Raw genomic sequence first — 14,159 nt, 5'->3', positions numbered from 1 at the left:
GGCGTGGCATCGGAGAGGCGAGGCCTGTGCCTCCCTCCGCAGAAGCGGACTGCGTGCTTACGTGGCACGCATGCCCGGGGGTGGGGCTGGCGGACTGGCGGGCGGTGGAGGCGCGGGGCCTGGTCTTGGAGTCACCATGGCCAAGACCGTGGCCTATTTCTACGACCCCGACGTGGGCAACTTCCACTACGGTGAGGGAACAGAGTTGTGCGCTAGAGGTTTCGGGACGCGGAGGTTTCGAGGCGGGGGCTGTAACTCCTGTAACTCCAGGGGTGGGAACTGACGAACTCTTCTCACCCGCAGGGGCTGGGCACCCTATGAAGCCCCATCGCCTGGCATTGACCCATAGTCTGGTCCTGCACTACGGTCTCTATAAGAAGATGATCGTGAGTGCCTCTGCCAGGGTTCGGGGGTGGGGGTCGAGCTGTGTCCTTAGAGAAAGGTGGGCTGCATTGAATGTACCAATTGCGGCTCATCCCTCTAGTCGAGGGGCTGATTAGAAAGCGCTGAGCCCCTCTCTGTCTCCAAAGTGTTAAGGGTGGCGTCCTCTGACTTAGTGGGAGTTACTTTTCACACTGACCAGCCCTTGGCTAGGAGTAGGGTGGTGTGGGACTGGTTTAAAGACATGGTGTGTTCATACTTAGCATTTTAGGGTTTGGGCAGTGTTGTGGCTTCAGGGATGGGAGAGGGGCTGGGCCACTGGTTTACCCTCAGTTCTACCCCTCCTGCCACCTCTCTTTCCATCTCCAAGGAGCTAGAGCTCTGGAAGGAGCACTCAGCAGCTATAAAAGTAAATATATGTGTGTGTGGAGGAGGCAGGAGATGTCCTGGGTGTCCCCTTTCCAACCTAGGACATCCATACATGGTTCTGCTTCATCCCTATCCAGTCCTTCATCCCCCAGATACACATGTGCAGCCCCAAGCTTGGAATTTATAGCTGAGATGTGGGATTATAACCATTAGGCCCAGCTCATATACACTGTGAGGGGAATTGATCAACAGTATGATTGTGTGTCCACGGCTTATGCTGAGGCACAGACAAGTGGATTTATCATAGCACAGACTGAAGTGACATTAGTGCATGAATCTGTGAACTCCCTGAAATCATTTGTCATTTGTCTGTATGTACATGTGTGTGTTTTCTGGGGAGATAAAAGCTCCTTTGTTCTTGCCCAGTTTCTAAAAGGGTGTGTGAACCACCACCCCACCCCACCCCCAAAGGATACTAAATATCTGGTTTAGCCCCTTGGATTTTAATTAGAAGGTTCTCATATACCCCATAGTATTTGACGCTAGAATGAAGAAGAAGCCAGAGGGGAGAGGCAGACCCAGGGAACAGGGCAGGTAGATCAGGGCTCATGGTTAAGAAGGCAGGAGAGGCTGGACTAGAGGTGGGAAGGAGGAAGCAAACCCAGTGATTTTCAGGGGGCATGATCGTAGTAACCCACCTGGGTAACTGGAGCCTCTTCAAGCTCAGACCAAACTTTTGCATTCCTAGAGTAACAGGGATTGAGATGGTGAGGGGGGCCGCTATGTGTGGTCTTGGACAATCCCCAGGGCTTGGTTCAATGTGAGTGGTTTCACTTCCATGAATGGGGCTGACCCTGCCTGTGATTATCTTGTGTCTCCATCCCAAGGTCTTCAAGCCATACCAGGCTTCCCAGCATGACATGTGCCGCTTCCACTCCGAGGACTACATAGATTTCCTGCAGAGAGTCAGCCCCACCAATATGCAAGGCTTCACCAAGAGCCTTAATGCTTTCAACGTGGGCGATGACTGGTGAGGGGAGGCCTGGGACTTTTGATGCCACGCACTTTGAAAGAAGGGGATACTTGAGTGAGGTCTTGTGGCAGCAGTGGGAGGCTATGAAAGGGACTTGCTTATCAGTGGATCATCCTCTATTCATTTGTTTATTCAACAAACATTTATTCGATAATTTGCTGTAGGCCAGGCCCTGTGCTGAGTGCTGGAAATGGAATGATGAACAACAAAATTAAACAGTGGGGAGAAGGAGGAGGATGGCAGCCTATCATGGAGCATACAGTGTAGTGTGAAGGCAGTCATAACCTACAAATCCATGTAATGTTGTAGTTGTTCTAAGTCCTATGAAGGAGAGGTACATAACAGACCATGAGACTTTATAGTTGGGAAAATGTTCTAGTTTGGGGGCAGGCTGGTCAGGGGATGCTTCCTGGAGGAAGTAAAATAAATTGAGTTGAGATCTGAAGAAAGAGGAGGAGGTGATTAGGTGAATGGAGGTGATTAGGTGGATGGAGGGTAAGGGGAAGAATGTAGTGGCAGTGGGGACAACATGTGCTAAGGGTCTGTGGATTGAATGTGACTCGGTTGAGGAACAGAGGAAAGGACATATGCAGAATATAAAGAAGAGAGTAATCTGAATCGAGGCTAAAGAGATAAGTGGGGCCCAACTTCTTAAGCAGCCCTGTTATGAATTGGAGTTTTTACCCTTAGAAAAGAGGGAAGCCACCAAAGTGTTTTAAAAATGAGGATGACTTGCCATGAGCACGTTCATGTTGAGCTTGTATCATAGTCAGGGCTTGTAGAAGACTCAGGGCTATGTGCTATGGGGAAGAGAGTGGACAACAAAGCCAAGCCATGATCCTTGCTTACATTCTGATATACAACCATGACAAAATCTTAACTGTAACATTTACTCAATTTTATTTATTTTTATTTTAAAGCTTTTTATCAGGGAAAATGTCAAACATTTCTAAAAGTAGAATTGTACAGTGAACCCCCATCATCCAGCTTCAACATTTATGAGCATGTGGACAATCTTATTTCATCTATACCCTCTCAAGTTAGATTATTTTTCAGCAAATTCCAGATGTCACATCCTTTCTATCCATAAGTACTTTATTATGTATCTCCAAATGATATACTTAAAAATATATAACCACAATCTCATCATCACAGCTAAAAATTAATAGTAATTCCTTAATATCAAATATGCAGTCAGTGTTCACATTTCCCCAGTTGTCCCATGATACTTTTTTAGTTTGTTGTTCTAAACATTTTTTTGCAGTTTGTTGTTCTACCCATTGCATTTGATTGATATGTCTTTTAAGATTTTTAATCTGTAGTTTCTTCCCTCTCCTTGAATGTGTTTCTTGAAGGAACGAGGTTGTTGATCCTGTAGAGATTCCTATAACAACCACTATTTATTGAGTGCTTACTCTGCCCGGTATTATGCTGAGGGTTGCTGGATCATCCATTGAATTCTCACACCAACCCTGAGATGTAATAGTCCTTTTCTCGATGTTAGGCATAAGTAAGCAGAGGTTGGGGGAGATTTAGGTAATTTACCCTGAGTCACTCACTAACTGGTCAGTGGAGGTGGCAGGATTCAGATCCAGAGCCCATGTTTTTTTAACCGCTACATTGATCTTTCCCTGAAAGATCCTTACCGATAGAAGCAGCCTGCGCTGGAGGATAGAGGCGACTCTTTGGGCCGGCATTGAGCGCCTTGCAAATCTTATCTCCATACTCCTGCTGCATAGGAGGCCTTTCTGGAATGCCCTTTGTTCTCTTTTCAGCCTCTCCAAGGCCTTCCCGGCCTTCACGCCACCTCCACGAAGCCCTTTTTGACCAATCAGCCAAAAGGCTCTGTCCTTCACACACTGTACTGTGCATTTGGTGTTCAGTCACATGCTGTCTTGGCAGTTTCTTGTTTTTCTGTTATTGTTGCTGCTGCTATTTCTGAGTTCATTTTCTACGTCCAGGAATGCAGAGTCAGCCCTTGGCCACAGCTGGGGCCCTGTAGATGCTCTTTGTGTAGTTAGGGAATATTATCACTTGATGATTTGTGCTGCATCTGTTGGGTTGTCAAACTTAGGCTGCAGTTGTGCTTACATGTATTTCAGATAAGAATCAGTTTTCCTTCCTTTTTTTTTCCTTTTAACTAATTTCTGATTGTTTTTCAAAGTAACTTAATATAAAAGGCCAAGTTGTACTACAAGGCTTTTAATGAAGAAGAACAGTCTAGACCCATCCCTCTCCACCCATAAGTCCCCCTCCCCAGTGGCAGCCACTTTCAGCCCTTTTATCTGTTTCTTCTGGTATTTATCTTTGGATTTCAAAATACTAATTCTAACCTATTGTGACTAATACTAATCTGTAATACTTAGTAATGCCTACTACCTGCTGGGTACTGTTCCAAATGCTTTATAGCTATTAGCTCCTTTAATTTCAACAACACCTAAGAAGCAGGTTCTATTGTCTTCTTTTTACAGATGAAGAAACTTAGGTGCAGAAAATTTAAAAAACTTGCATAGCCTCACAATAATTAGTAGGTGTTGAAAAGCCAAGATTTGAACCTAAGTAGTCTGGCTCCAGTATCTGGGCTTTTATTCATGCCACCATGTTATACTGCCTTTTCTAATATGTTCATATTGCTGTTTCTTCATTTGTCAATTTTAGGCAGTGTCTATTAAGCTTTTAGTGTGGAGGGTGAGCATTTAATCTTCTTATACTTCGTCTTCTTATATTTAGTCACTCTGGCTTCTCCTCCCCTCCGAGCTTTACAATGTAATTGAATCACAAGTTTTTATTAAATCTTTGTTCAATTTTTATATTATTATGACTTTGTAAAACTTATTTACTTTTGAGCCAAATAGTATATATGATTTAAAATATTTTCTTGTAACAACTTTTTATTTTTCCTGGAGTGGAGTATTTTTCATTTGCTTTCATTTCTAGATACCAATCACTAATTCTTCCCAAACATGGAGACAAAAAACTAGAGATTTTTTAAAGTCATGTTTATTAAGGTATAATTTGCAAACAGTAAAATTCACCCTTTTTTACCTGTACAGTTCTGTTAGTTTTGACAGCATATATCAAGTTGTAGAATATTTTCATAACCTTACAAAGGTTCCTCATGCCCTTTTATAGCCAATCTGTTCTTTCCACCTTAGCTCCAGACAACTACTGATCTGATGTCTGTCCCTATATTTGCGTTTATTAAGGGCTTACCAGGTGCCATACACTATGCTGAAGGCTTTCTGTGGATTATCTCATCATTATTACTGTTTCGCGTATGTAGGAAAACAATTGTTTTTTAAAATGTGTAACTATAAACATTATTATCGAACATCGTGTTAAAAGGTGATACATATAAAAGGTTATTAGAAAAAACAAAACTCATAGATCCTAGGTATTATTTAAAATATCTAGAAACTATTTGCTTCTCTCCCCAGATAGGGTACAAACTCCCTAGCAAAGACTTAAATGCTTCTTTGTGTCCCTTCCAGTGCCGTGCACAGGGCTAGGTGCATGGTTTGGCCCAAAATATTTGTTGAACAAATTTGCAGATAACTCAGTTGTGTAGGAGGGGTAGAGAGGGTTATTGAAGAATGGAGATGGGAGGAGCTTGAGGTGGGGAGAGGTGTAAGAAGGGGCTGGACAGAGGCAAGAGAATTCCAACTGGCTCCTCTCCCCTGCAGCCCAGTGTTTCCCGGGCTCTTTGAGTTCTGCTCCCGTTACACAGGCGCATCTCTGCAAGGAGCAACCCAGCTGAACAACAAGGTGACCAGAGCCCCAAGTCGTGTTCTCCCTTTCCTGTGGGTCCCTGAACTCAGGACCTTAGCCCTGACTCTGGCTCCCAGCTTTAGGGGTGGGCAGGAGAAGAACTGTGAGTTGGGTGTTTGTCTTTCAGATCTGTGATATTGCCATTAATTGGGCTGGTGGTCTGCACCATGCCAAGAAGTTTGAGGTGAGTGGGGTGATGGGAAGGAGTGGGACAATGGCTACCCAGGACAGGTGTCAGGATGACAGTGGAGGGCAGCTGGGTGGAAGAATTGTTCCTCTCTTTATAAGACCACTCTCTTGCCATAGGCCTCAGGCTTCTGCTATGTCAATGACATTGTCATCGGCATCCTGGAGCTGCTCAAGTAAGTAGCCCAGGAGGAGAAGGGATCTTATGAGACTCTGGGCTTAGGAGGTCCCCCAGACTCTGCCCTGTCCTGACCTGACTTCCCCTCCTCACTAGCTTCTCCCAAATTCTCGATACTTTCCTCAGGCTGCTTCTTCCTCTGCTTTATTGTTTATTCCCTGTCCCTGCTCACATTTCAGCCTTCTTGGCACATCTCTCTCTTGTCCCTATCTCTAGCCTCCAGATTGGAGCTCCAGGACTGCCCTTAGGGAGCTGCTGGTTTTAGGTTTCAGATGACTTGGGCAGAAGCAGACTCTTCATAATTCCAGACCCCATGTTTGGGAGGAGTGGGTTGGGATTTATCTCTCTGGGGTTCACTTCTGCCTGAGACCCTAGCTTCACCCCCATTCAGGTACCACCCTCGGGTGCTCTACATCGATATTGACATCCACCATGGTGATGGGGTTCAGGAAGCCTTCTACCTCACTGACCGGGTCATGACAGTGTCCTTCCACAAATACGGAAATTACTTCTTTCCTGGCACAGGTATGGGAATAGAGAATGCTCTCCCCTTCGCTTCCCTCAGCACTTTACCATGCAGCCTCCTTGTCAGCCTTCAGGTCTCAGCTCAGATGTCACATCCTCAGAGAAGCTGCCCTTGACCACCCCAATTAAAATAAAAATCACCTCCTTCGCCATTACTCTGTCACAGCACCCCATTTGTTTCCTTCAGAGCACTCACTGCTGTTTGTAGTTATTGTGGTTTTATTTTACTTTGTTTTGTCTGCCATCTCCCTTTTCGTCCCCACCCCCCAAGAATGTGAGCTTGGTGGGATTTCATTAGTTTTATTAATTCTGCTCACTGTTGTGTCCCCAATGCCTAGAATACAGCTCAGATCATAGTAGGCACTCAAAATATATTTGTTGAATAAATGCAAGCTGCAAGAGACTTAGTGGCTCTAGTGAGTCTGTGGAGTTATGTAGATTTATAGAGAAGTCCCCGGTGAGATTTGGAGTTGAAACAGCTGGGTTGTGGGTGCCCCCGATGCATGGCTCCCACTACGACCACTTCCCCTTCCCTATAGGTGACATGTATGAAGTTGGAGCAGAAAGTGGCCGCTATTACTGTCTCAATGTGCCCCTACGGGATGGCATCGATGACCAGAGTAAGTACTGTGGTCTTCTCTCTGCTCACTATGCCTTTTCTTTCTCGCCTTGAATTAACCTCTTCTGCCTGGTATTTTCTGTTGTTGGGCCAGGTGTCCTTAAGGGTGAATGGCCTTCAGAGGGACCATGAACCCCAGAAATTGTATGCAACTTATTGTGTATATGTGCAATTTTCTGGGAAAAGGGTCACTAGTTTTCATCAGTTATTCAAAGGAGTCTGGGGCCCTCACCAGAAGTTCAAAACCAACGGTTTGGTTCTCTGGGTTGCTCCTTTCCTGGGCTACATGCTCTCTCAATCCCCCTTTTCCTTTTATTTCCTGTCTCCCCATCCCCTTGGGGTGCCAGGTGCCCATCTTTGGCCCTCTCTCAGGTTACAAGCACCTTTTCCAGCCGGTTATCAACCAAGTGGTGGACTTCTACCAACCCACATGCATTGTGCTCCAGGTAATACTGCCAGTGCCTTCTCGGGAGGGCTCCATCTGGGTTTGGCAGAAGAGAGTAGAGAAGAAGGGATTCCCTAGTTTAGTGGGGAAAGGGAAATGAAGGACATCCATTGTGTTCTGACCAGTTTTGCACTGCATCTGCCTGGGGTTGTGCTTTTGGCAGTGTGGTGCTGACTCTCTGGGCTGTGATCGATTGGGCTGCTTCAACCTCAGCATCCGAGGACATGGGTAAGAATCACCCTCCTTCCATTCTCTCAGGTTCTCAAGTGACCTGAGGACCCCATCACATTGGGTGAGGGTGTGAGGAATGGGCTTCAGAACTCTTCTTAGGAATTGAAAATAGCTAAGAATTATACTTGAACAAAAAATGTCGCCTTGAGCAAGCTTCTCCAACTGATCATGCAGTCACAGTAGGGTTTTATTAAGCACCTATTATTTTCCAGGCATTGAAACATAGGAAATGGGGATGTTTTGGGGCATCAAACAGACAAGGTCTCTCCTCATGAATTTTACAATTTAGTGTAGGAAACATACAAGAAATAAGTAAGCTAATAAAATAATTAAATTGTTATAAATCCTATGAAGGAAAAACATGAGAACTATGACACAGGATAACAGTAGGGAACCTACTTTAGATAGTGTGATGTGGAGAGGATTTTCTGAATAGGTGAAATCTGAGCTGAGACCTGGAAGTTAAGAAGGAACAAGCCATAAGAGGCTATCGCAGGCAGGGAGACTAGCCAAGCATCTGAAGCAGGGAAGAGCTGGTGTAGTGGAGGAGATGGAGCAAAACTAGTGGCAAGGACACACCAAGCAAGCTGAAGGATATTTGAGGTGGGGTCTGAGAAGTTAGCAGTGGTAAGATTGTTCAGGGCCTTTAGACCTTCGTAAGAAGCTTGAATTACATTCCCAATATGATGGGAACCATTGAAAGATTATAAGGAGGGAAGTGACATTGATCCACCTCGAGTTTTAAAGTGACTGTGCTGGCTGCTGAATGGAGAAAGGTTTGGGTGGGGGGAATAGAAGGGAAAGTGGGCAGACCAGGCATTGCCTGGGTGGGAGATGTGGTGTCTGGGCTAAAGTGGAGGTGGTAGAGATGGAGAGAAGTAGACGTTTTGGGTTTATATTTTGGAGGTTAGAACTGACAGAACTTGTTGATGCATTGAGAAGGGTTGATTAAAAGGGAGGGTGTTGAGCAGGACAGAGGTAGGGGTTGCATTTTATTTATTTTCAAATTTTTATTGAAACATACCATATATACAATAAAGTACACAAATCTTAAATTCAATGAATTTCACCATCCAGATCAAGATATAGAACATTTCTGACTCCCCAGAAGGCTCCTTTGTTCCCCTTTCCAGGCAATACTTAGGGGTGTGTACCTTGGTTTTCAAATAACTTCCTCCACCCATTTCCCTGGTTTCTTTTAACAGGGAGTGTGTAGAATACGTCAAGAGCTTCAATATCCCTCTCCTGGTGTTAGGTGGAGGCGGTTATACTGTCCGGAATGTGGCCCGCTGCTGGTGAGCACCCTCACTTATTTTTCTTCTCCTCTCTTGTCTGGTGTATGCTGGGAGCTCCCTGAGAGACGGGCTTTTGGGCCGTTCAGCCCACCTGCTCAGCCTGCCCTACTTTGCTGGTTGGTTTCAGGACTTATGAGACGTCATTGCTGGTAGAAGAGGCCATTAGTGAGGAGCTTCCCTATAGTGGTAAGGATCTTCCCAGGACACCCCCACAACAGGAAGCCCATTCTCACAAGACCCCAGAATGGCCTAGCTTGAAGGCAGATGAGAAATTTACACTTTCAGAACTCAGACTAAACCCCTGGGCTCAGAGCAGGGAAAAGATTGGGCAGCTGTAATGTAAGGGGTCTAGGTGGGAAGGAGAGAGATTGGAAAGTCTTGAGACTGCCTCAACCTTTACTCTCTCAGTCTGAGCCATACTACCCTCTCCTCATAACCCCCCTGTCCCCCTCTCCCCACCTCAAAGAATACTTCGAGTACTTTGCCCCGGACTTCACGCTCCATCCAGATGTCAGCACCCGCATCGAAAATCAGAACTCGCGCCAGGTCAGCAGCTTGGAGAAGCTGAGTACAAGGGTGGGGGAACCTAGAAGGGGTCCAGGATCTGGGAAGTAAAAGAAACCGAAGAAGAGGAGGAAGTTCTAAGTCATTGCTATCACTTCTCTGTAGGAGGCAGCACAGGTTAAAGTTGAGGCAATCAGGGTTGGTGGGAGGGACAGTTATTAACTGGGGGACCTGAACTAGAAATACCATCTGGGATTAAAATTTGGACAGTGGGGTGAAAGGCAGTTAGAAGGGTTGTTGCCTGGGAATCACTGGGAACTGCTCACTCTCTATTCCTCATATCCAACCAGTATCTGGACCAGATCCGCCAGACAATCTTTGAGAACTTGAAGATGCTCAACCATGCACCTAGTGTCCAGATTCATGATGTGCCCTCAGACCTCCTGACCTATGACAGGACGGATGAGGCTGATGCAGAGGAGAGAGGTCCCGAGGAGAACTACAGCAGGTCTGGGGCAGGGACTCAAGAGAGGGGGTCCAGCAGGCTTGTGGGGGAGGGTTAAGAGGGAAAAACTACACTGAAGGCATGCTTAATTGTTTCTGGCCTACCTCTTTTAGTATGCTTACTCCTTGGCCTGCTACAATCTCCCTACTCTCTTTTTTTCCCTTTTCTGTTTTAATTACAAAAATAATGCATATTTTGATATACTTCTCAGGTATGACACTAGTACAGAGAGTTGACAACGGAATGGTATATGGGAAAAATCTACCTGTTGCATACTAGGGACTATAATTAATAGGAATACCTTACTAGTACCACAGAAATACTAGGGACAAATAATTAAGGGCTGAAAAGAGCTATGAGGTGTTTCAGGCCATGAGAATTGTTTAATGTGGAGAGTGATGAGGATTGTACAAGTAAGTGATGATAATGTGAGATATGGATGAATTATCATGAACATAACATATGCTATGTGAACTTAGGAACCCCATACAAAAAAAAAAAAAAGTAATGCATATTCATTGTAAAAATTTCAAACTGCATCAGATATATTGTCTGCTTTCACATAGTCCCAAACTCATTCCAAAGAAGTAACTACTATTAATAGTTTGAGTTGTATCTTTTCAAACAGATCTTTTTCTTTAGGTAACAAAAATTCTGTTCCTCATACACATATAAACACATATATTCTCAGAGTTTGTGGTTTGTGCTTTTTTTAAAAAAAAAAAATATAAGTAAGATCATTCTATGCATGTTGCTCTACAAGTCACACCTGGCTTTTTTTTTTTTTAAACAAACAATGCATCTTTCCATGTCAATAGATACAGATCTGCTTCATTATTTTATAGGCTGTATGATATTCCATTGTGTGGATGTAGTTTAATTTAACCAATTACCATAGATGGATAGATTATTTTCCATTTTATCACTAATACCAAAAAACATGGCAAAGAACCCCATTATACATATATCTTTGCTTGTTTGAGTAATTCAGTGGGTTAAATTTCTAGAGTTGCCACTGTTAGGTCAAAGGCTGTGTTCACTAAAAATTTTTTATATTTGCTGCCAAATTGCCTTCCAAAAAGTCTGTAGCAATTTATGTTCTTGCCAGCATTTACTCATTTCTTCCAGGTCACTACCCACATGCCCTTTGTTCTCTTTGTTCTTTTAATTTTTTCATTTGTGATAATGGTATGTGGTTATGTTTTTTAAAGAAACTTTTATCTTTCTGAGATATGTACTAAAATATAGATGTAATGAATCGGGAATAAAAAGACAAGTATAGAATTTTTTTACAAAATCCCCAGCCTTTACTGAAAAATGAAGGAAAAAGACAAGAGAATCCAGAAGTACAGAAACAGGTGTACCAAATGGAGAACTGATTTCCTTATATGACTAAGAGAGAACCATGACAGTGGTAGAGGTTTGAGCTGGTCCTGCTGCAGAGTCAAGTGGACTTTTCAGTTTCTTCCAGAATCTGCTCTGTCTTGGAGTTCAGGCCTCCAGAGCTCTCCTCTGACCCTTTGGACTACTGCAACACCCCCACCTGAGTACCTCCTTATTCCAATTTTGGAGGAAGTGTCTGAATATCTGGCCTCAGGGCTTCCTTTTTGACCTATCATCTCCATTTCAGCATCTCCAGGTCACTGGGGCTTGACTTCTGGAATTTGGTTTTCACTGTCTGGTTTGGTTTGGTAAAATGTGGCTTTTTCATCTATAGTTCCAGACTGGCATCTGAACCTAGTGTCTGCTTTTTACCATCCACTTTGAACAGCCAGTAGAAGCCTCGGGCATCTTCCTAAGCCCTAACTCCCTGTTCTTTGAGAGATTCCTATAGCTCCAGTAGTAGTAATAGAAGTTACCATTTTTTTGTGGGTTTGCTAAGCAGCAGATTCAATGCTGAGTGCATTATAAACAACATACATATCTTTGAGTCATCATCCTATCATCATCAGACAGCCCTAATTGGTGACTACTATTCTCAAATCGCCAGAGGAGGCATCTAAGGCTTAGAGAGGTTAAGTAACTTTCCTGAGGTCACACAGCTAGTTAAAATCAGGGCTGAGATTCAAACTGAGTCTTTGGTTCCACACCTTTAACTCTTGTGCACTTAGAGGTAACATTATTCACCAGGTGGATAGGACCTTTCCTGGCTTATTTCCCAGCTTCTCTTTGATGACTTGCTCAAGTGTCTCTCTCCCAGAGAATAGTTTTCCAAAAGGAAAGAAACCAGTATTGAGCACCTATGGGTCCAGTGTTTTCACAGCCGTTCTCTCATTACAGGCTTATAACATCATGTCACTCCACTGCTTAAAACCTTCCTTTCTGTTGACCCTAGAAGAAAATCCAAATATCTGACCATGGCTTAAAACAGTCCTGCATGCTGGCTTTTACATACATCCCTGGTCTCATCTCAGTACTCTCTTTGTTGCATACTATTCCTAGCCATACTGGCCTCCTTGCTCTTACTGGAATACATCAGTCTTCTTCCACTTCATGACCTCTCTACTTGGTTTTCTTGCAACTTGGAATGGTCTTCCTGAGACCTTTGCTTGGTCAGCTCCATCTCAGACTTCAGGTCTTGTCTTCTTAGAAAAATTTCCCCTAATCATCCTGTCTGAAATTTACCCTTTTCCTCTTAGTCATGTCACTATTTCATTTTATTCATAGCACTTTCCACCATCAGAAATAATCATGTTTATTTATAGACTTTGTTAGTTATTGTCAGTTTCATTATGTAAGCTTTTTGAGGGTAGACAGAAACCTTTCTGGCTTATTCTTTACTGTGTTGCTAAAGTCTATGACAATGCCTTAGCAATACAGTCCCTCAATAAATGTTTACCGAATATATGACTAGATGAATGAATAGCACTCAGTCTCTACCAGTGGGAAGAAAAGAGTGGTTGCCTGACAGAGGCAGTCTGAGAAGTAGCTCCAGAGAAGGGTGCCCATATGGGAGAAGATTGGAACTTGGAGAATGGAGCCCTGATCTCTCTCCCCTTGCTTTGCAGGCCAGAGGCACCCAATGAGTTCTATGATGGAGACCACGACAATGACAAGGAAAGTGACGTCGAGATTTAAGAGTGGCTGGGGATGCTATGTCCCAAGGAATTCCTTTTCACCTCTTGGTTGGGTGGGAGGGAGAAGACGTGACTTCCCCAATGCTGGACAGATCACAACCAGGGTTTGTTACCAACTCTGGGGAAAGGTTTGGAGACCACATCTGGTTCTAAAACCAACTTCCCCTTTTCCTCTGCCTCCTAAGGTCTGACAGTGGTACCTATTAGGGAGGGGAAAGGAGCAAGGACAGCTGTCTCTGGGATATCTTGGGCAATGGGCCCTAGAAGCCAGTCCCCACCCCTCTGCCCCCCTTACTTCTATGCTTCCCTCCAACCCAGAGACTTAGGCCTGAAGGGGGGTAGGCAGGATTGAGATTGCCTCTGATTCCTCCTTGCCTGGGTTTTCCTGCTGCAGGCTTTTCTTCCAGGACAGGTGAAGTGTGAGAGGTTTCAGGGATTCTGACTCCCTAACACCTTAATCTCAGATGATGGAATGTATGGTTTTGTGTCAGGGGAGGATGTGAAAATGTCATGTTCTAACTTTTTTGGCTTCATGTCCATTTTACCACTGTTTTTATCCAATAAATCAAGTTGGTATTTTTTGTACCTTTTGCCTTTCTGGGAGTATTCTTAACCCTTGCTAGCTGACCATGTATGAAGGGAAGGGGAAATGGGGGTAACTGCTTTTAATAAGAATCATAGTTAATATTCATTTAGCACATATTCTATGTTAGGCCCTGTTATATATTTTGTATAGATTATTTTACTTCTACTCAGGGAATTAAGCATTCTAGTCAAGTTAGACAAACCTGGATTACTAGTTTAAGAGAAGAATAGAAGATGACTTTGGGGTTTTGAACCTGGGTGTTTGGAATAGCAATGCTAGTTGCTGAAGATAAAATACAATAAAACATGTCAAGTGCTTAGCACTGTGCATGACGCAAGTAGTTACTCATCTCATTGTCTTATCTATGTGATGAACAAAGCTAGATACTATAGTAGCCACAAACATGAACCCTTCTCTGGAGTAGTTTACAATCCAGTAAGGGAGGGAGTTACAAATT

At 43.9% G+C, this 14,159-nt stretch overlaps 1 protein-coding gene across 3 annotated transcripts; it reads left to right on the top strand.

Moving 5' to 3' along the window:
* The first annotated feature begins 63 nt into the window (after positions 1–63).
* HDAC3 (histone deacetylase 3) lies at positions 64–13,701 on the top strand. 3 transcript variants are annotated; one of them, XM_037801363.1, is made up of 15 exons: positions 64–191; positions 304–386; positions 1,638–1,780; positions 5,467–5,548; positions 5,679–5,735; positions 5,858–5,913; positions 6,307–6,440; positions 6,980–7,060; positions 7,432–7,505; positions 7,668–7,732; positions 8,941–9,030; positions 9,158–9,216; positions 9,497–9,576; positions 9,885–10,042; positions 13,048–13,701. In XM_037801363.1, exons 1-15 carry the CDS (start codon positions 71–73, stop codon positions 13,115–13,117), a joined length of 1,353 nt encoding a protein of 450 aa, XP_037657291.1. In that variant the 5' UTR covers positions 64–70; the 3' UTR covers positions 13,118–13,701. The 3 variants fall into 3 exon arrangements, with proteins under 3 accessions (XP_037657291.1, XP_037657292.1, XP_037657293.1); XM_037801364.1 differs by lacking the exon at positions 5,679–5,735; XM_037801365.1 differs by lacking the exon at positions 304–386 and having other exon boundaries at positions 103–191.
* Positions 13,702–14,159: the final 458 nt, after the last annotated feature.

Source organism: Choloepus didactylus, chromosome 13 (genome assembly GCF_015220235.1).
Source record: "Choloepus didactylus isolate mChoDid1 chromosome 13, mChoDid1.pri, whole genome shotgun sequence".
NCBI lineage: Eukaryota > Metazoa > Chordata > Mammalia > Pilosa > Megalonychidae > Choloepus > Choloepus didactylus.
Note: the sequence above shows the minus strand (reverse complement) of the source record. Positions and strands in the feature narration are given on the sequence as shown.